We start from the raw sequence: 23,034 nt of genomic DNA on the forward strand, positions 1-23,034 counted from the left end.
TCCAAATTCCATAGCTAGAGTCTAAAACCTAATCTTACAAACTTAGCTATGCCAAACGGAATGATTTGGCAAGTTCATTAACGAGAAAGTAAAGTGGTTCTCTATGGTTTTAGGGTAGAAAAAGACTGAACAATACACGCATATGTTTACTCAAGGTTGTCGATATTTTGTTTGCGCGATCGCATGTTTACTCTACGGTAATGCATGGGGCACGGATGGTGTCTTTCAAAAATTTACAAGATTAGTATCGTAAGTCGTACGTTATCGGGTGATTTTTTTTATACGATACGATGATCTAATATTATGTACAAAGATATTATCGATGTCATACATATATATGTAAAGATAACTTTATGTCATACATGTATATGTAAAGATAACTTCTACATTTATTTTCAAACTATATAAACATCAATAAAATGCACAATGTCATGTTGTGTGAAACTTTGATTTTAATATAAAACAAATCTAAAAAAAAAAAAAAATAAAAACGACTCTCTATTTTACTTACACAGCAAAAATGCATTGTTAATAAATGTAAAAACAAATTATTTTAGGTAATTGTTATCCCTTTTTCCTTATCAGAAGAGCGAGATAATTCTCCGAATTATCCTAACAAGTACCTAAAATAAGGGAAACAAACAAATTAACGTCGTACAATATATCGTAATAACATATGCAAATTCGCATTGTATTGAAATTATTACAACCCATGCATTACGATAGTGCATATTACGTGGTAAGGTTCCCTTAAATGTCAGTCTTGACCCAACTTGATTGCCGTTGTTCACTTGCAATGAACATACAAATCGAAATAAACCGTGTATGATTGTTGTAAAAGCTTACGGCATTTACATGTAATCTATTGTCGCAAAAATTTGAATTTGTAAATAAATTACATAGTGACAAATTATTTGAATTAGCGCACCTTAAAGGTAACGACATGGAGATTTGCATTGAATTAAAAGGTCTTAAATAGACTTAAGTAAATAATGTACTTCGGTACTCTCATGTGTGCGATATATTAAAAGCTAAACGAGATGTATAAATCATGTCCTTAAAAAGAGAAACTTAAGAAAATAACCTACCTACGTCATTTCTTATATAAAGAACGTATGTATAAATATAGAGAACGTGAACTCTTGAATCTAGATGCCGAATGTACATATAATAAATACAGAAATAATGCAACTCGTAATTTATAAAGTATTGTGTTTTTACGCGCTTGGAAATCGCCTCGTATTCTTTTTCTAGAAAAATTCAGCTAAAAACTGCAATTTACGAAAAATAATATTACAGCGCAAAACGATTCGCTCGCGGGACAATTCGATTTGCGCTATTTTTAGTCCTTGTTTGAGCCATTGTATTCCAGCACTTAATATTCAGGCTGTAAATAAATATATTTATTATATATGAGACAAAGATTCATTGCATTTAAAAATTCATAATCAAACCAATCAATAATCATTTTCTATTCTTTATTTCTTTCCTAAATAATTGTTACAAAAATTGTTACATAATCACATCCCATCAATCATTATATTATCATGTTATATTACGAACCTGTAAAACCTTGTGGTGGTTGCCCGGGTACTGAGTATTGTGGTCGGAAGTTACCGAAATTAGCTGCACCCGCAAAGGTGGCTGGCAACTGTCCTCCGGAGAAACCGGCTGGGAATTGTTGCGCCAGCAACGCGGCTTGACCCGTTTGAGAAGTGCTACCGCCAGGTGCCGTCGCCGCTAATCGGCTCAGTATAGATCTCTCGGACATCTGAAGTCTCTGAGCAACCGGTGGAATGCGAGCCAGTGTCGCTGGCAAACGGCTAACATCCGATTTCATATCGGATAGTAACTCCTCTAACTGATTTAACACCTATAAAAGTATAGTTCGCACATTCAGAGATGATTGATATTCATCAAATTTTTGCACTTTGAAAACATTCGCATATCATATTTATTGTTCGATATACAATTTACCAATTTATTAATCGAACCAACCTTATGCAGCACTGCGTTCGCTGGTTTATTACCAGCAAGGCTCTCTTTGCTCAGATGCTGATGGGATTCGGCAAGACATTCAACCTCTGCAAAACGTGCATTAAGACTCATGGCAGGATGATTAGGATCTTGCGTAAGATTCAGGTAGGCAGCTCGCCTCAATTGTTCTTCTATTACTAATGCCTGTTCTAAGAGTTTAAAACGTCTTGCTAGAAATTTATTTTTTATTTCCAAAAAGTTGCCTTTTCCCATATCCATCTTAAATGGCTCGTTGATAATTGCAAATCTGCAATAAGTATAGTAATCGAATGTAGAAACGAAAAAAATTATGAATAACAGTAATTGTTATATCAATCATAAAATTAGAGTTGGAATATTATTCTACGATTTAGAGTTAGAGAAATAAACGTCTCTTGTCATACTTAAATATTCAATATTTTTAACTCGTAAGAAATAGCAATATATAATAAAAATAATTGAAGTATTATCGAGGATTATTTGTTGTCGAAAAGTTTCTATATTACCGAATATCGTTTTGTATATCTTGCCAGCGCCCATAACCGTGGGTAACGATACCAGCTAAAAGCCAATAATCATGTCGGCGATGCCATATATCGTATTCGCGGCCCGGCACTGCAGCCTTCTCTTCGTTCAGCCAAAGCGTATGTAATTCTGTAAATCCGCCATCGGCTATATTAAACATGAACTTACGCTTAGGCTTTACTACATCTGCATCACAGTCCTTTGTATCTTTTTCCTTCTCTTTTTCCTACAAAAAAAAAAGAGGATAGTGTAAATTTAGCTGTTGATAAAATGCACGCTTTTTCATCTAGCATTCCGCATGAATAAATACCTCTTTCTTCTCAACTTCTTCCTCATCGTCCTTGACAATAACGACATCTTCTTCCGGTTCCGATTTCATTTTATTTTCACTATTCTCCATCTTATCATCGTGTTTCGTTATAGTTTTTTCATCCTTTGCGTCAGATTTGTCCTTTTCTTTTTCTGCAGTATCCGTTTCGGCATCCTTTTCTTCCTTTTTGGTATCCTCCTTTTCCTTATCTTTTTCAGATATCGCTTCATCATCCTCTTTCTTCGGATCTTCTTTTGAATCCTTTGCATCGCCACTCTAAAATAAAAGATATTATCATTAACATATTTTACAGGAAGAGTGATAGTAAGATTTTCTGAGTAAATAAACAATATTTCACGAGAAAATTTGATCCATCTGATACCAACCTCTTTATCCTTGGATTCATCTCGACATTCTTTAGCTTCTGAAGACTCGGAATTTGTTTTAGTCTCGTTGTTCGTACAAGAAGTCGAAGTAGGAGTAGGGGTAGCAGCAGGGCTAGGACTGGGAGCATTTGAGGTAGCCGGTGTAGCACTGGTACTACTAGTACCAGTCGCTGCATCTCCGACTCCTTCTACTTTTACTGGTTCTACTGGTTTGCGTATCATTTCCGGCATCGAATAATAACCATTGATGTGTTCAAATTCTTGAACCTGTAAATATATAGCCTGTATCCTTGCTACTTTTAACACGGAACGGAATAAAGGAATTTCATCGTATAATCGATACCTTCTTCCTAATCAAGGACATCACGCCTATTCTTGTCAGTACGTGCTGTCGACTCAGACCCTCTCTCGGAACACCATCGGCGAATGTTTCTGCATTGTCAGCACCTGGTTCGCACAGATGTCGCATAAAAAGCGAAACATACGCTTTGAAGTTTTTCTCGGATTTTCCACGCAAATCCCGTACTAACCTGAATAATAGATGACTTTAAATAGAGAATTATATTACTTAGAAAAGCACAAATATCAAGTCAAATATAAAAAAGTAACAACTATAGCTTCTATTTTATCACGATGTTGTAATGTATTGTGTATATGCATAGCATTTATGATACGTATGTTCATAATATATAATAAAAAATTGTACAAGACGTTCTTTCTAAAACAGATGTATCATGATAATAATTATAAAATAAAACAACTAACCATTGAGAATTGAAAGCATCCTGTGGTGGCATTCCATAACGCATAATTGCATTGAGGAATGCTTTCCGTTGTCTAGCATTAAAACCTAATACCTGTAAAAAATGTACATATAAGTAAATAACTATGTAATATGTATATCTGTTTAATTAGAATGAAAATTATTTCAATATAATATTTTATTCTTCAGTCTCTCTTGCTTGAGATTTTTTTCAAATTTTTATATCTATAGAACTCATATAAATAAAATGTGGAGGGATATGTGAGAAACATTATATAAAATATATATATTCTTTCTAAAAATATTTACCTCGATATTTCCATTTACTCTGGCAAGTAAAGGCGGTAAAGGTCTGTCCTTTTCATCGCGTCTCTCCAATCTTCGTCTGCTTCTACGAGACAACAGATCTCCGTCTCCTTTCTCGTCGAAATCGTCATCCTCTTTATCATCGTCACTGGGTGCACTAAAGTCGCTATTATAATCTGATAGATTTTCTTGCCATGGTTGATCATCTCTAGCGCCTTGATCACCAGTTACACCACCGTCGGTATAATTAACTTGCTTTCGTACTCGTTTGCCTGTGATTAATTCAATATGAACATTCGCCTATCTTTCATATATCAATGTTATTTGAAGATATATTTTTATATCAATGCAAATTTACCTTTTCCAAGTGTTCTAGCGATATCCTCCTGTTGCTGTTCGTAATGATGTCTAAGAAGTTTAATCCAATATGCCGGATCTGTATTTTCCGCTTCTTGTTTTATTATCTCAGTATCCGCCTCTTCTTCCGTCTCACCTTCTTTCGTCACATACGATGCAACTTTGAAAGAACTTAAGTACTCGTTAGCCCAATTCTCTTTCTGTTCGATACCCTCCTTGCTTCTATCTAACAACTCTGCGACAGCTTTATCATCATAATGTATAGCTTCGTCCTCTTTGCCTTCTTCTTCTTTGAACAATTCCTCCGTACCTAGCAAAACAAATGCACTGTTGAATTTTAATAATTATATAGCAGGATAATTTATAAACAATTGAAAGAGAGAAGAATTTGAGTAAATATTTTCAATTAGCAGATATTTTATAAATACAATAGATTAATAGAGCTTACCGAAACGTAAAATATCGTCGAGTTCCTGTTTACTAAAATTGGCACCTTTGCCGCCCATACCCGGTCGTACAACTAAATGAGTGAGCATCATTTTGCGCTTGGCTACTTGTGTCACTCTTTCTTCCACAGAGTTACGCGTGACGAATCTATAGATCATAACTTTGTTGGCCTGGCCTATTCTGTGAGCTCTGCTAAATGCTTGAATATCGTTGTGCGGATTCCAATCAGAATCGTAAATAATCACGGTATCAGCTGTCGCTAAATTGATACCTAAACCACCAGCACGTGTGGAAAGCAAGAAGACAAACTGCTGCGCACCTAATAAATAAATAAAATTTTAATTTAAAAAAATACAAAAAAGACTTTTTAATTTTGTTTTTTTTATCTCATTATTTCACTTTATATATATTATAAATAATAAAGGATAAAAATTTTGTTTTTAAACTTCTTAAATTTGCAAATTTAAGGGGAAAAAATCTTATATAAATCTTATAAAATATAATCTTATACAAAACAATTGGATAATTATATATATATTTTTATAAATAAATCCTGAAAATACTTACCAGGAGCATTAAATCTATCGATAGCCTCTTGACGTTGTGAACCCGTTATATTACCGTCTATTCTTTCGTATTTGTATCCCTCACCCTCCAAATAATCTTCAAGAATATCCAACATCTTGGTCATTTGAGAAAATATAAGCACTCGATGTCCATCGTCTCGCAATTTCTTGAGCATTTTGCTCAACAGAACCAATTTGCCAGCTGCTTTAATCAATGCTGATGTTTCGTAACTTCCATTCGGCCCAGTCGGCGCTTCTTGCGATGCGGCGGGAAACAAGTACGGATGATTACAGCATTTCTTGAGATCCATCATTATATTTAGCAATGATACTTGTTGACCACCTCCCTTTGGATTCAGAGCTTCAAAGTTTCTTGTCAATATATATTTATAGTATTTCTTCTGCATCGGTGATAATTCGACACGTACAATAAATTCAGATTTACTAGGCATGTTCTGTAAAGAAAAAATGCTTGTTGTAATATATTTGTTTACATGATGTACTAATTAAAGAAATATAATTGTATATCTAAAGATATAAAATTTTATTTTTGAAATATTTATATTTCTAGAATTATCTTACAATTTTATAAAAAAAAAAAAAATAAAATAATTTAAACTGTAATATATTACACAATCTATACAGAAAAATTACCAACCTTTAATACATCAGCTTTTAATCTCCTCAACATATGTGGGCCAAGCATCTCGTGTAGTTTCTTAACTTGTTCTTCCTTCGAAATATCAGCAAATTCGTTTTGGAATGCCGCAAGATCATTGAATTTGTCGCGGCATAAGAAATTTAACAAGTGGAACAATTCCTCCAAATTATTTTGCAGTGGTGTACCAGTCAGTAAAAGTTTATATGCAATATTATAAGAAGCTAGTAATCTGAAGAATTTGGATTGATTGGACTTCAATCTGTGAGCTTCGTCTACGACTAAAACGGCCCAATCAATAGATCCTAAACATGCTGAATCTATGGAAATAAGTTCATAGCTAGTGAGTAAAACATTAAACTTGATTGATGATGACCGGATTTTAGAAGCGCGTCCGCTACGCACAGCGCCTTCTTCGAATGATAATTCATTTTCCCGAATTACAATACGGCTATCTTTGTCACCTATAAGAGAAAATTTTATTTTATTACTAACTTTATCTATACTAAATACACATATCAAAAATAGTTACAAGAAAAAATAGTGACGATGCTAACCAACATAAGTAACACAATAAAAATCAGGTGCCCAAGTCTCAAATTCACGTTCCCAATTAATGATAGTTGATAGGGGAACAGAGACCAGGAAAGGCCCTTTACAATGACCTTCTTTATACAAGGAATATAAAAATGTTATAGTCTGGATAGTTTTCCCTAGACCCATTTCATCAGCCAAGATTGTGTCTATGCCTTGGCCCCATGAATATCTCAACCAATTTAAGCCCTAAATTGAAATCATAGAGATGTAGAGAACATGAATATATAAACTTAAAAAAATAAAACTTTTTTATTTATTTTTGATGTTTACCTCTAATTGATAAGGATGTAACTGCATTCCAGTTTGGTCCAAATATTCCGGTTGTCTTTCGTATTTCTTCTTGAGATCCGTTGTAGGCTTGTCTGGTGGTGGCGTGTATCGTTTTGGAGTTCTCTCTTCGTCATCGATCAGCTCGCGTGTTTTCGATTTCTTTCCTTTACCTGAGATTGTATTCCATTTCTTTTACAAGAGCACAAGAGATATCTTACATGCGAGTAACAAAATTAATATGATATTTTTCTCTTTACCCTTTTTCCCTTTACGTGATGTAGTAACATCGCAACAATTTGCAGCTCTCAGATCCAGGTAATATTCTATGGCCTGTTTCAAGCCAGGAATGTCCTCGTGTTCATCTTCCCACGTCGCCTGGTCATAACCGAGTTCTCTCCATTTCACAAGATACGTCGCCCTGCCATCTCTTTGCAATCGATGATTTATCACTCTGTGAACCACTAGCCATTCTGGACGTACGCCATAACGATAGAAACGTTCTTCTAAATTGTACTCCTCTCTGTTGGTGACAACATCCTGTTCTTTCAAACGCTTCACGCGAGAGTCACTCTCATCCAATGGTTCCTCTAACTTTGGCGGTTCGTCCATATCGTATTTACGATAATAATTTCTAATCACATAAAAATCCATATATTGTGATTATACATATCTATGTATATAATTATACAAATAATATTGCTGAAAGTATTTCTTACCTATACATAAGTGGATGAAAAACATCAAGCTGCAATTCTGTTATCCAATCGCAATGCCAGTAGGACATGTCCGCCCACTTGACGAAAAATTCACGCATTTTTCTTTGCTTAGGCGCAGCCTTACTTGTTGAAGGTTCTTCCGATGGCGTATCCGAACATTCTTTCCATCTCCAGGTTAATATTTTTGCCACTGGTAAAAAAAAAAATAAAAAAAATTTAAATAACTAAAATGAACTATATTATATATATCTTCTTAAATATTACTAAAGATATATATTAATAAACATACCTCTCCCTCTTAATGGTGGGCAAGAACATCTAGGGCATTTCCAATCGCCATCAGGAATCTCCGATAGAGGAGGGTTCAGACAATGTGTGTGATATGCACTTGTGCAACTATCACAGCATAATAATTCTCCACCATCTTTGCATACTCTACAAAATTCCATATGTTCGTCATCATCTTCTGCTGCGCCTAACAACAAGAATAAAGCTATAGTTATATACCATTTGATGACTAGTAGTTGCAGGGCTTGTTTAGGCAGGAGTAAGGAAAATCAGGCTGGTATATGGGAGGATACGGATACCTGCAATACCTTCTCCTTCACAATGAGCACAACTCCATTTTCCTTCAGGTGTTTCCTCCAATTCGGGCTCTAGGCACACTAAGTGATATGCTCTGGGGCATGTATCGCATAATATAATCTCCCCGCCTTGTTGACATACTTCACAGTAATCCTGATGGTCAGTCTGTAAAAAATAAAAAGAAAAAAAATAATTAACCAATTTTTTATGGAATAATCTATAGAAAGATATCTGAGATCAAAGTCCAATAATAATGCATATTTAAAGCACATTGTATGAAGTAATTACGCCGCTTTAAATATTACTAGAGAAAAAAGAAATATATTATAATTACATAGAAATACAGATAATTATTTTAAGGCAGAGTCAGACAACGTAACATATGCGTTCTTGAAGTTTTTTTTAAATATTACTTTTATGCGTATACATATATAATATTTTTAATGCCAACTCTTTTATGTATGTATATGTATATATGTGTATGCATATATGTATACATGTACACATATATATACATATATATGTATTGAATATCAGAAATATATTCCTTATAGCAAATCTATATCTTTCTCAAATTACGAATTTTAATAATTATTATCTCTAATTATTGATAAATCCATTATAAAATGTAAATGCATGTATTAAAATAGAAAGAATCGCAGTTGTGATAATATTAACAAGCATAATGATTAGACATGCGTCGAGATTGGCAAATTATAAATAAACCTCCAAGCTTTTAGTATGAGAATGATGATTATTACATGGCAATCCATGATTTGCAAGCACGTTTAAAACAACAATGAACGCATAAGCAAATGCTGTGTAACTCTACCTGGAGACCTTCCTCTCCATCCGGAAATTTGGAAGTAGTTTTTGTTTTCTTCTTTTTCTTGGTCTTATTGCCGATTTTGGTTTTCGCCTTTCTGCGAACTGGCGGCTCAGCCGGCGGTTCGACACCGCTCTCGTCGATGTTGCCTTTGTTACCCTCGGCGCCAGGAGGCTCCTCCGCATCAGCCAACATCTGCTCAAATTCCATATCAGAATCTGCCGCCGAGCCTGCCGCGCTACCTTCCGCTTCCTCGTCCTAAGTAAAATTCAATAATAATTGAATATTTATATGTAAAGTTAATGTTGCGCAGAAATTAATTCAAACATATCTCATACATACTGAGCTTCCTCTTTTACGCTTTCCAAGCTTAATCTTAAGCGTCGGTACTTTCGATGCTTTTTTGCCTTTTTTCACTCTCGAACTGCGAGATTTTTTCTTCTTATCGCTATCTTCGTCATCTTCTTCCTCGTCCTCGGCTTCCTGCATAGCGCCACTTCGATTCGCTCTAGCATTTCTACTATCGTCATCTACATTTGTGGACGAGACATCTGCGTCTGGTTGCGTATGTGGATTTAATTCAGAAAAATCGCGCCACTTTGCTGCCACTAACATCATAAGTTTCGACATTGGAACCTAATCATTCAAAACAGAAATTGTTATTAAAATAAACATACTACCATCTATAAATTGAATAATTATCATACTAAATGCAAAATGTGCAATTATAAAGCATAAAGAATAGAACAATATATATACTTTTGGATTTTCTTTCGCTAAGAGTGGTCTGACGTGTTGTTGGAACAGTTTGTATGTTGTCAAATTTTGGAAATCAGCATCAGAATACTCAATTTGTACATCTGTTAAGCCAAAAGTGTTGCACACTTCTTCGATTGTGGGCATGCCTGTTGTTGGCTCTTGGCTTTGAGTGGTCGGTGCACTATGGCTAGAAGATTTACGGGATGATGACTTTCTGCTTTTTCTATTGACTGCATAGTCGCTATCCTCGCCAGCTGCATCGCCTGCTTCACCGCCACCAAAGTCGCTCTCCTAAAATTTCAACAATATTAGATAATGTAAACATTATCTTTGCTAAATAATTTTTTAAAACAATAATATGCAATCTTATATGAAAAAATATATAAAAGTATATATCAAATATATTTACATCTCCAGAATCAGATTTTTTCTTTTTCTTCTTCTTCTTTCCCTTCTTATCTTCACTACGTGCTTTCCGTTTCTTTCCTTTCTTCTTTTTTCGCTCTTCTGGTTCATAATCATCATCTTCTTCCTATACAGAATAATTTTCATTTATAATTTTAGACACTGAGTTTAAAATATTTAAATTATCCTTCAAAAATCATAATTATTACAAGAATAAAAAATAACAATTTTTATTATATTACTTCTGATTATAAGTTGTAAGTAATATTACTATTATACATTAACATATGCTTAATTTGTTACAAAATATAAAACTTACTAATCTTTGAGATTCTTCAGCATCAGACGAACCATCTACTTGCTGGCCAACATTTGATATCTGCGCTCCAGTCTCATCCATGTCATCCTCTCCTAAAAACATGCATTTATTTCCAAATTTGTTTTTATAATAGAAAATTTTCTTAAATTTTAAATACTTTAAATAATATTGTTGTTTTCATAGAATTTGCAATTGTAAAATAACGTATTATAAAAATAGAGAAGTTGATATATAAAACATTTTTTCAAAGAACAGCATTATACGTGTACTAATATATATAGAGAAAAAATTATATTTTTGTTACAAAAACAGCAATAAGATTTCTCTTTTTATAAATATGACAACTCTTTTCTACTAATAAATTCTATGTCCTGAATACTTTATATATGTAATAATCTTGAATTTTATAAGCGAATTAATAGATTTTTCAATTATATTGAATGTAATAATTTGAGAAAATAAAAAATAATCAAAGAAATGTAAATTCGATGAAACCTCTAATTTATCACTGAGAAAAATTCGACTTGCAAAGATATTTAATAATGGCCGAATCAATCGCGCTCTATAGCACAATATAGGTACGCGGCGTATCTTTAATAATATGCACGGTGATAAAAATTCCGGGAAAGCAACGAAAGGACCGAGAGGAGAAAACGGAGGGAAAAAAGGAGAACGCGCCGAACGTAAAATCCATGATCGGCGAAGCCGAAAGAGAGACTCACGCGAACGCCAAAGTGATTTTGAATTAATCAACGTTCCGCAAATGCTTTGTGCGAGAGTGTGCGTCCGCCATTTTCTTTAATATAGGCATACATATTACATTTGACACACAGGCAAGAACCACACACACACACACACGATACTCGCGCGCGCGCGTTTATGTGGTGTCACACGCACACGTTAAGATTCTTAATTTGTCAAAATTTTCATTAACCAAGGACGATTAATCGCGACCGCGTAAAACCCGCGGCGAATTTTTACCGAAGCGGTGGAGGTTAGACGCCGGTTGTGTCACTTATGTGCGTGTGTCTCACACACATGCATGAACCACGCGCGCGCAATATATATGTATGTGTGTGTGAAACGCGGATCCATAACTTTTTTTGCGCGAACGCGTATTACATACGTTGTAACATGGCGTAAATGTAATTACGCTTCGTCGAATTGGGCTCGGATATAATTACTGGAGAAGGAAATCGAGCTTTTTTCCTCTGCAGGCGCAATGTATCATTATAATATTCATCGACATTTAATGAGCGTTTCCAGCGTTTCAATTAGAGGAAAAAAGCAGAAGCTATTTCAAGTTATCTGTCGGTTATTATCTCGAATAAAGCGTCCGCGCAACCATGTCAGATTTGCAAATCGACCATGGCTGCGTTCGATTTCCCTTCAATTCTTAATTACTCGGAATTTATTTACGATCGCGTGAATATATATATCGAATAAAACACTGCGAATGAGAGACGCGACTGTCGAAGTAGCGACAAAAATCAAAGTAGAGAAACAATCTTGGTCGGAGCGCGTAATCACTTTTATATCACATTCGTAAACGATAAATATTCCATCATCTCTCTCTCGCGGAGGAGACTCGGCCGCGTCGTCGCGAGGTTTGACAATCGAAAGAAGGTTAGCGGCGCGTGTCTCTCCTCGTCTCCCTCTCGCGTTCGCGCGCATTCGCGCTCTCGACGATTCCGTTCTCCACCGGAACCGGGAACCTAGCGCGTCGGCCGATTTAGATGCATCGGCAGCCATTGATGTACCGAAAAGCGCGCGTCCCGCGTTGTATACTATTCGTCGCACACCGTCCGGCTCGCGCGATTGTCCCGATGCCATTCTCGATTCTCGCAGCTACGTCTCTTTGTCTGTCCGTCTGTCTGCTACTTGTGTCTCTCTCGCATACATATACACACACTCGCGCGCGCGCGCGCGCGCTCTCTCTCTCTCTCTCACCTGCGTAGCTTTCGTCCACCTCCTCGTCCGACGCCATTCCTCGGCGAGCACGCTTTTCGGCACCGACGACAAAGCACGAACACTATACCACGACGACGACGAGGATGGCGATCGTCGCTTCGCACGGTGCTCGCGATCTGCTCGACGACGTCGACGAGCACCAAGAAGCGAGCCGCTTCTTCCTCTCGTCCCACCACTTCTACTTTCACTTCACTTTTTCTCACGACGAAGCACTACAGAGATACTCCGTTGTGTGCGAAATCCAAGATTTCGGCTTTGCCTCGATGTGTACAGGTATCCATGCACAAGATACGAGTCTTTCCGCTACTACCGTTCCACTACCGTCACCGCCGATTCGTCGTTTCTTTTCGTTCTCCCCCCACTCCGTCGCGCTTTTCCCTCCTTTTCTCGCCCGCACTTTTTCTCTCTCGCGCACCTTTTCTGCGCATCGCGAATTTGCACGCGTCTCTTTAACAAAAAAAAAGATTAAATAAAAGAATTAATGCATCTCTGTTCTTTCGTTTTCGCTGTCAATCGTAATCCATAGTATCGATACATCGAATCGTTTCCCTTTATCTTTAAATTATTCGTAGTTAGGTTTTATAATATTACCGTTTTTCCGATATGCGCTTCAAGTCTCGGAAAATCGATCAAAATATGATTAATTTTATTTTTTTCCATATTTAAAATATACATAAAATATATGCATGATATATATTTAACAGAGACCTGAATAATATGTATGATATAGATGGACTTGCGAATTGTAAACACATTATATTCGTTCATAAATATATAAAATATAGAGATGAGCATTAGCTGTCGATATGGAAACTAATGAAATATCCTAAAATAGAAACTAACGAATCACGATTCGGAAGCCATATTGTTGTAGTTCAATTTATTATCTATGCGTTTAGTTATTTTCCTCGTATTTTTTTATATCGTCCTATACATTTTTTACCGACTGCGCCATCATTGGATGAAACAGGAAAGAGAAAAAGTAGAGAAGAAACGGAGAGAAAATATAATTTGAAAAATTTGCTGTGTAATTCAGGAAATACAATAATTAAATTAAAAAATAATACGTATATTATATAAAGCCTAAATTATTTTTTAATCTTTGAATTTCAAGCTTCAAGACGCGACTAGCTTACAATATTTAATCACAGATGGCAACGTGATTGCGCAAATTCTAAAGTCACTAGATTAACAAAGTACCGCAATTTTGATCTCAATAAGATAAGATGGAGCAAAAATGGCGAGTTGTTTGTTTAATAGATTTTAAAAATGGCTTGTCGTATGCTACATATTTAGAGTTGTAAATAATTTGATAAAAAATGTTTAATCTGTAAACAATGGTAACGCAAATGAAATATATCATTGTCTCTAAATCATTATATGTAATTAACATATAATGTGTATTTAAAATTAATTTATCAATTTAACTCTAATAAAATTATGAAATTTTTTTCAGGTATATTATTGTTTAATATTGTTTAATTTATTGCTTGTCAGTCATTCACATTTATTAAAAATAATCACTTTATTAAATAATGTGAGAAACTCTATATTTTTTTTTGCGAATATTAAGTAGAACTTTTATGGATATAGCATTTTGATAATAGTTTATATTTACAGTAGAAAATAATTTGTATTTCACTGTGCTTTTGTTCTATAGGACCTAAAGATGAATTATGAAAGGATGTGACAAGTATCAGTAGTGCAGGAAGATGCAGAGGTAGAGCAAGACGAGTAATGAAAAGAGAGAGCTCCTAAGTAAGGAGCAAATTATTGGCATGGGAAAAATTCCGATACAATTTCCTGGTCTAAACACTCCTGTGTTTAGAGGAAAAGAATTAATTCAACAGCAAAAACTGCTTGTAAATCTTGAAAGAAAGCAAAAACTTATGGAATTACCACAAAGTCAGACCAGATCAATGCAAATAAAATTATCGCCATTGGAATGTGGTTGGACGAGTGTTACAATGGATGACAGAAGCATTGAATTTTATTAGATCTTATTGGAAAAGGTTAATATTTATGCTATTATTGGATTATAATGGTTAAATCACACACATACAAAAATCATGTGATACAATGTCTATTTTCAATTTTTTTTTTGATGTTTCAGTTCTAAATATTAGAATCTTATATAATTAATATCTTTGTTTTCTGCAGATACATTTGAAAGTTTTGAAACCTGGATTTTGGAAAACAAAATGATAACTTGTATGACCGGTAATTTAGCACGTAAGATCAGTTCATTTATAGTAACTGGAAATGGAAATGGATTAGACATAAAGCTAAAAAAAAACGTGGATTGTGTCGATTAATTAATTAATTGTTTTATTTAATTATCAATTTATATATGTATATTATTAACAATAATTTTTTGTTTACTTAAACTGTATAAGGTTGTACATAAGAAACAATCTTTTTTATTTAGTATTTCAAGCATATTTTCATAGAACTTTAATTTAATTATTATATTATTAAAAATATTGAACAAAATAAAGAATTAAAGCTGGCTTTTTTTGCAGTCTCATGGCAGAAATCATACTTTAATTATTGCAATATATCATGAAACAAATCAATCTCAAAATAATGGAAATATTTGCAGAAATATCAAATATGTAATGTAAATATTTTAATTTTTTTGTATGCGATATATTTTTTATTCTATTTTTGTATGCGATCTATTTTTTATTCTATCGATGTTTTCATAGTGATGAGCACCTTGAGCACTTTGCTTCATATGTTTGCAATAAAAATATATTAAAGCAAATTATTTTGCAAATTTATTATTCTAATTTTTATTTAGAAAGACTAAGATTAAAAAAGACGTATGCATTTTTTTCAGACATTTCTACTGAAAAAAACGCATCAGATAAAACTTTCCTGTACATTTTAAATGTGCCAAAAGATTTGCTCTTTATTCCACTTACTGCAATAATGTACACTAAAAATGACAGATCTATATTAAAAATGATAGATTAGTAGTATATTTAGTAGTTGGAAAGAAAGAGAGCAGAAATGAAAAGTGTATCTAGAGAATTTAAAAAAACAAATGTAAAAATAATACATAAAGATTAATATTATGTATTTTTTTCATGAGGAATGTGGAGCGCACATTTATGCATTTATTTATTTAGATGAGATTTACTTTAGAGCACATTCAGTATTCAACTTTAATTTTATTTTCTCTTTCTTATGATATATAAATATAACATAATTACCTGCAAATGCTATCATTTTTGTGTGCTTACAGTGATACAGAAGCAACATTACAAGTACTATATTTACAGATAACATGTATAATAAAAAAAGCACCAAACATCTAATGATGAAAAAAGGATAAATATTGTAGACCAGCATAAGTATCAACCAATTATTCCACCGCTCTGTTTCATTAGAGTTGCAATTTTCTTTTATATCATAAATATTATAAATAAGATAAAGATTTCTGTACGTTTCAAATAAATTTATATATTTTATGTAATACTGTGCACATATATTAAAAGGTGATAATATCGCAGTTATAATAAGATACAATCCTGGCAATGTAGTGATTTTTGGATCCTACTTAAAATAATTTAATTTGATTTATTTTTGAGAAATGCGTACAATACTTGAGAACAAATTATTTTTGTGCCATGTATTACCTGTGTAAAATTCCACACACAGTATCATATTGTCTGTGATATATGAAAAGCTTCATCGATGAGACATGATTGAGATATAAGAAAAGTAATATAGTACTTGTAATGAATAACGTTAATGTGGAATATATAAATATTTTATATTTTAATTTCATATAATCAAGATGAGATAAGATACTCATGATTACTTTAAAAATGTGTCCACAAATATCATGTAACTTCAATAGCTGCACATTCGTCAAATTAATCCTATTACGTTAAATGAATCACAGCAGCTTGTTTTAATTTAATCTAACCTAACCAATTATATTATATGCTCCTCATTAAAATGTGTAAAACTGTACGTCGCACATTTAATACGATTAATATACTACGTAATAAAATGTAATACACTAATGAAATAATTAAATATTATTTTTGAAAGCATGATAAAATCCAGGCAGCATACGCTTGTGTTTACATTAGACATCCAAAGACACTGAGAGGTTAGGTTAGGTTAGATTAGGTTAGATCAAACAAATTTATCGTTTAACAGTTGGCAGCCCTACAAAATAAATTTGAAATCGCTCCTAGCATAACCATCTTCACGCGATCGACTTTATTTGAATTGCACCGAATCGAATTATGATGCGGCGCCGATTTGTCCGAATGTAATTCGGGACATCGCGATGCTATAAGCGTGCATATAAGCGTCGAATGAGCACGAATTGTGCACGCAAATATGATAAATCAAATCTACGCACCGGCTGTTCCACAGGCCGCTCCACTCGCTCGCCTCGGGACGACCCATTCCGATCTTGATGCACACGATATCATCAACGCGAACGCGCGATACTTTATTCGACACTCCCGATATTCGCTCGCATCCGATAATCATCATCAAGAGCGCGAATAACGCGACGCAACTTCGCTCCATCTTCGCGATCGCGCTATGACTGAACTATCAAAAATAGCTGTCGCGCACTTTCACTGACATATTATGAAAGTCGCGCGATCATCCTTGGACACTCTCGACGCTCGTTCACTCGCGATATTCGTTTAAAAACGGTTAAAAGACGCGAAAAATGCAGATGTACGACGATCCGTGTAACTGCGTATAACTCCGATTCACGTATGACGCGTATGACGTAGCAGTCACGCGCCAACATGGCGGCCAAACCACTGCGCATTCGTTTCTGCGCATGACCATTCCTGTGTTCAACGTTCGCGCAACTTTGATTTCTGAATATTGTCTACGGCTTTAATTAATAGCACATAATGATAAATATATAAAGATGGAATCAATTAATCATATTGGTCATATATGTAGACTTGCCCGAAGAAATAGAGAAAAAATTGAGAGATATTTTTAATTTCTTTTTCTTTTAGTAAAGGATGGAAATGTCTATTCATAGGCTTGTTCTTTTTTTCCTCTTTCGCGCAATTTCGATTCAATATATAACGTAGAAAATTCATAGTATATTATGCTAATGATATGAATTACGAATGATTCGATTGTTTTATCGCGCTTTTCCAAAGTCAAATCTTATAATATTTACTTTTGCATTTTAAAAGACTGAGAGCGAACTAAATAAATAAATAAATAAATAAATAAATAAATAAATAAATGATGTTGAGAAAAAGAAAAAGAAGACTCATAAATAAATAAATATATAAATATATAATAAAGATTGAGATTAATATATACATATATATCATACGAACTTGTACGATCTCAAAATCTTTATCTTTTATTCCGTTACTCGAATATTTGTACGTTAACAGATTTAGGTTACACACATAAAGCTTTGATATTTTGCAATCTTACCTCATCTCAATTTGGAGAAGCACGTGCATTCCTTTCGATAAATGTCCGCACAAAAATACATCGTGCTTCAAATAAATAAAAGTCACTCGATACTGTGCACGATTCTAATCGTACGAAATATATTCGACGATTTTTTTTGGATCACTGTATTAACGGAACGTGCAATCAGGACGATTCGAAAACGATGCATATACAGAGTTTGAAGAGATATCCAATGCACGACAAATTATACTTGCGTTGATTAGTATTCATCAACACCGAACTGTTAATCGCGAATACAACATTTTCACACATTTTTTTCGCAAAGAACGATATACGAAATACAATATTTCGCGCCTCGCGTTTCACACAATGCGGCAACTTTTTTGCTGTTTAGTATCGCCATCTGCATTCACGTCAAACGGCAGAATTACGTAGTCAGAATACTTTTCGACTGTCGATAAAGTCATTTTGTGCATGTCGGTAAATTGTTAGAATCACGTCGCGCAAGCATGATTTTTTTATTTGTAGTATAATAAAATTTGTAATTAAAAATTCATGTAAGAAACGTATTTTTAATCAAATTACACATACTTATTCCGTTACTCTAATACTTGTACGTTAACCGATTTAGGTTACACACATTGCATAAAGCTTCGATATTTTGCAATCTTACCTCATCTCAATTTGGAGAAGCACGTGCATTCCTTTCGATAAATGTCCGCACAAAAATACATCGCATTCATAATTCACTCTTATATTTAAGATTTTCTTAAGTAAGTTGGAAAATACAACTATTTTACTAACTGAACGGAATCTCAAGACGCGATCTAGATTACTTTAAATATATATATATATATATATATATATATATATATATATATATATGTACATAAATATATATGTATATGTATATACATAAATGTTTCGTGTCACGATAAATCTTGTAAAATCATTGATCTTTAATAGTATCTCGTCAGTGAAAAAAAATGCTTTCGAATGTTACACTTTATGTAACAAATTTTTTATATTGTTCTATTACAATTTTCATAACAGCAAAATATTTAATGCTTGATGCTTTATATGTATATATGTATAATACAATGTGCTAAATTATAAAGTGTAACATAATTAAAAAGTATTACTATTATTAGTCGACTTAATTGCAAGCTATTCCTAATTACTACACATGTTTATCCGATGCATCTTCTTCTTCAAATCTTTGCAATGTTGTGATCTGTCGCATTCTCAAGACTATAGGGACTCGTGCTTCTTTCTTCTTATCGTTTTATCATTCTTTTACTCTCTTCCATCTTATTCAAAATATATAATAATTATTAACTAAGTATTATAATATATTATAATATAATATAATTATTATATTAATAATTAATATGTATAATATATATTAATATATAATATATATTAATATATATTATACATATTAATAATGTATATATAAATTAATATATAATATATATTAATATATATATAATATATATTATAATTAATATATAATATATATTAATATATATTATACATATTAATAATGTATAATATAAATTAATATATAATATATATTAATATATATAATTAATTAATAATTATTAATATAATAATTATAATTACGGTACCTCTCTTAGTCTGACTCTTTCTCTTTGACCTATCCGGCATGGGTGACCCTACCAGTAATTAAGGCCGGTGTTTACACAGTCTTATATTTAAAATTGTTTTAAGTAAAATTTAGAAAATGTTTGTTATTTCATTGAGATTGAACAGAATTTTAAGATGCGATCTAAGATTATATTTAAAATGATTAAATATAAAAACAAATCATATGAATACCGGCCTACGTTACCGCCGGCATAGCTCTCCGGATCATTAGAGTACTCAAACCTCTTCACCCGGCAAATGCCTTCGTTAAGGTGGAGATACCATCGAAGAGGTACAATTTTTTTATTTTATTTTCTTTTAATATAATGTAGGTTTTTCAAATTTTCCAAATAGAAAATACAATACAAACAATGTATAAAATATACATATATTATATATATATATATATATTATATAATTATAAAATATTATAATGCATAATTAAATAGCTTGCAGTCATATAAAAATATATTACAAAATATATATTATAATTATAGTACAATTTATAAATTGGTATCAACATCAAATAAATATGTATTCGAATTTATTCAAATATTTTCAATAATACGGATAATGATGTTGAGAGCACACACACATTCTTGGACTTACAATAATACTATATATATAGAAAGAAAAAAAAGGAAAGTTCGGAGAATAAAATAATTTTTCGAAAAATGAAGATATATTTTCCATTTCTCGACATTTATTCAAGATTTATTTTCTATTGTTATCTTTTACAAATATCTTTTACACATAATTTTGTTATCATTTTCATAATAGTATAACTTATATATAATATTTTACTAATATATAATATTTTATTTTAACTTTAAATACAATAGAGTTATAAAATATACATTAGAAAATTAATTTAATATATAATAATACAATCAAATTGAAAATATATAATGTATAACAATAACAATAATAAAATATATATACATAATACACACACACACATATATATATATATATATATATATATAATACATAAAATTGTTAATACATAAGATAATACATAAAATTTTTCGTTGAAAATATATAGTGTAATACATAACAATAAAATATATATTATATATAATACATAAAAAATTGTTATGTAGAATATTATACATAGATTACTTTACTATATTACACGAAAATATCCGCAATACGTAAAATTGATTAGAAATTTTTAGAAAATTTTTAGATTAGCGTAGCTGATAATCTATCGCGACTAAAAAAATCATTAATAAATTTATCGCTTGTGTTCTTCTCAATTAAGAAAAAGTAATTTTAATGCGAAATTTTCATTCATTTTATAAGATTTTCTAAAAGAAATGTTTGATGACGCGGAAAGATAAGTAAAACTTTGATGTTACCCAACAATTAAATCAGAGAAAAAATTAAATTTCGCGGTTTAAATTTCGCGAATATATATGATAAATAAATTAATTAATAATAACAGTAATATTTAACCACAATACACATAATTTCTATAATAATCGGAATACAACGTGCGCAATATAATTATTATCATTTTGTGCGACAATAAAAATATTGCAACATTAGAGGCGCATTTCATATAATTTGCACAATATTATAATATACGTAAGGAATCAAACGCGTATGCAGAATCTAATAGTCGATTTCTTTTCAAATATACAATTTCATGTAAATTTCGCGATCAAAAGTAAAATATATATCTTGTTCCGCGAACAATTGCAAACAGGCTAAACTTTAATATCCTTATGCCTTAAAATAATCGCGTTATCGCCACGCTCAATGAAGAATAGCTGGCCCAACGATTAGACCAGATCAAAATCCCTCTGCCGAGTGACACGCTGGTTAATATCTGACAGAGAGAAGAACGATCCTAAAAGTGGGAAGCGACTTCAATTTGTCTTATTTCTTATATTTCGGATCTCGCGAAATCGATCCACAACGGATAGTTAAGTGATTCATTAAACATCAGAAGCTTCTCTACAAGAAAGAACGAAACCCCGATCTTCCTGACTGCTCCCGATAACAGCGATTTTGGCAGCGGATTAACGACTGTTACCCTTCTTATCATTTTCAATATATAATATTAAAATTCGCGTAAAAAAACATCTTCTTCCATTTTAAGAAATCTTTTCTTTTTACTAAAAAATGACTGGATATAATAGTTTTTATATACATGTTACAATCAAATATATTTAAAGGTAAAATGAAATACATGCGCTTTTATCGTTGCTTGATTAAATGTGTGAATAATAATAATTTTAGGGTACCAAATTTGCTCAAAATTCGAGACAAATCAAATCTGATAACAGCAAGATTAAAAAAAAATGCAACTTGAATATTTAGCAACATCGAACGAAAGATTATCAAGAAATTAATTTTTCTGTTGCATTTAACAGTTAAGACTTAGCACGTAACAATAATTTACAGATATCTTACTGATATCAGAGTACCCATTCGATTTGTCTCGAATTTTTTAATTAATCACACATTTTATATTATATCATGCATTCCTAATATATTATTAAGAATAATATTAAAAAATAGTTTTTCAAATATGTCACAATTTACGCACATGTATTTTATTATATGTACACTCTTATCTAAAATAAACTAATTATAATGTACATAAGATAGTGGAGCATCCAGTAATTCCTGTAAGTGGTTTCTTAAAAGAGACCAAAAATAAAATTAATTCAAAATTAATTAATAAAATATACTTGTTTGTAACCATAATTTTTCAAATAATAAAAATTTTGCACAAAAAAGTTTGCGCAAAAACTTATTAAATTAAATTTATATTTGAAAAAGTGAATTTTATCTATTATATCCATTTTTGAATTATTATTTTCATTATTAAAATAATAGTGATATTAATAGGAGGATATTAATGGAAGAACATTTTTAACAAAAAGAGAAAATATATCTTCTCTCAAAGTATAATGAATTTTGTAATTCGATTTCAAACAATGTACGGTGATTGTCGTTAAATCACTGCCAAAACATTGTTTCCAGGAACCGCCACGAAAACTTGAGTTTAATTCCTACTCTGTAATGAAACTTTCAATTTTCAATGAGACACCGAACTAAGCGTTGCGGATAGATCTCACAAAAACCGGCGAGAAATAACTTTCCGCAATGAAAATCGTTTCGATTCTCCGCCAGTACAAACCGCGCATTTGCTAGCGTC

At 32.3% G+C, this 23,034-nt stretch overlaps 1 protein-coding gene and 1 long non-coding RNA gene across 11 annotated transcripts; one reads left to right on the top strand and one right to left on the bottom strand.

The window, feature by feature from the left end:
- Positions 1-824: 824 nt before the first annotated feature.
- On the bottom strand, positions 825-13,132 carry LOC105251521 (chromodomain-helicase-DNA-binding protein Mi-2 homolog). 10 transcript variants are annotated; one of them, XM_011258391.3, is made up of 25 exons: positions 12,572-12,692; positions 10,812-10,903; positions 10,497-10,619; positions 10,088-10,378; positions 9,671-9,964; positions 9,335-9,586; positions 8,505-8,667; positions 8,207-8,392; positions 7,918-8,107; positions 7,459-7,832; positions 7,202-7,371; positions 6,892-7,117; positions 6,335-6,798; positions 5,678-6,131; positions 5,112-5,429; positions 4,665-4,973; positions 4,310-4,578; positions 4,003-4,094; positions 3,581-3,767; positions 3,238-3,504; positions 2,852-3,127; positions 2,523-2,767; positions 1,999-2,284; positions 1,564-1,873; positions 825-1,387 (listed from the first exon to the last, which is right to left on the bottom strand). In XM_011258391.3, the coding sequence occupies exons 1-25, from the start codon at positions 12,642-12,644 to the stop codon at positions 1,383-1,385; spliced, it is 5,916 nt and encodes a 1,971-aa protein (XP_011256693.1). In that variant the 5' UTR covers positions 12,645-12,692; the 3' UTR covers positions 825-1,382. The 10 variants fall into 10 exon arrangements, with proteins under 10 accessions (XP_011256693.1, XP_011256695.1, XP_025266883.1 ...); XM_011258393.3 differs by lacking the exon at positions 825-1,387 and having other exon boundaries at positions 1,500-1,873; positions 9,347-9,586; positions 12,572-12,693; XM_025411098.1 differs by lacking the exon at positions 825-1,387 and having other exon boundaries at positions 1,500-1,873; positions 8,514-8,667; positions 9,347-9,586.
- A 1,028-nt stretch (positions 13,133-14,160) lies between these two features.
- LOC109609998 lies at positions 14,161-15,109 on the top strand. The gene is made up of 3 exons (XR_003123167.1): positions 14,161-14,238; positions 14,443-14,794; positions 14,943-15,109. It is a non-coding gene; the product is annotated as an uncharacterized LOC109609998 (long non-coding RNA).
- Positions 15,110-23,034: the final 7,925 nt, after the last annotated feature.

The sequence above is a fragment of the Camponotus floridanus genome, unplaced genomic scaffold, assembly GCF_003227725.1.
Source record: "Camponotus floridanus strain SB8 unplaced genomic scaffold, Cflo_v7.5 scaffold37, whole genome shotgun sequence".
Classification (NCBI taxonomy): Eukaryota; Metazoa; Arthropoda; class Insecta; order Hymenoptera; family Formicidae; genus Camponotus; species Camponotus floridanus.

Coding starts and splice junctions, on each gene's coding strand:
- LOC105251521 (XM_011258390.3), bottom strand. CDS start 12,644: ATGGCATCGGGACAATCGCGCGAGCCGGACGGTGTGCGACGAATAGTA. Junction 4,579..4,664: donor CGCTAGAACACTTGGAAAAG/GTAAATTTGCAT, acceptor AATTAATCACAG/GCAAACGAGTACGAAAGCAA. Junction 2,285..2,522: donor GATATACAAAACGATATTCG/GTAATATAGAAA, acceptor TACTTATTGCAG/ATTTGCAATTATCAACGAGC.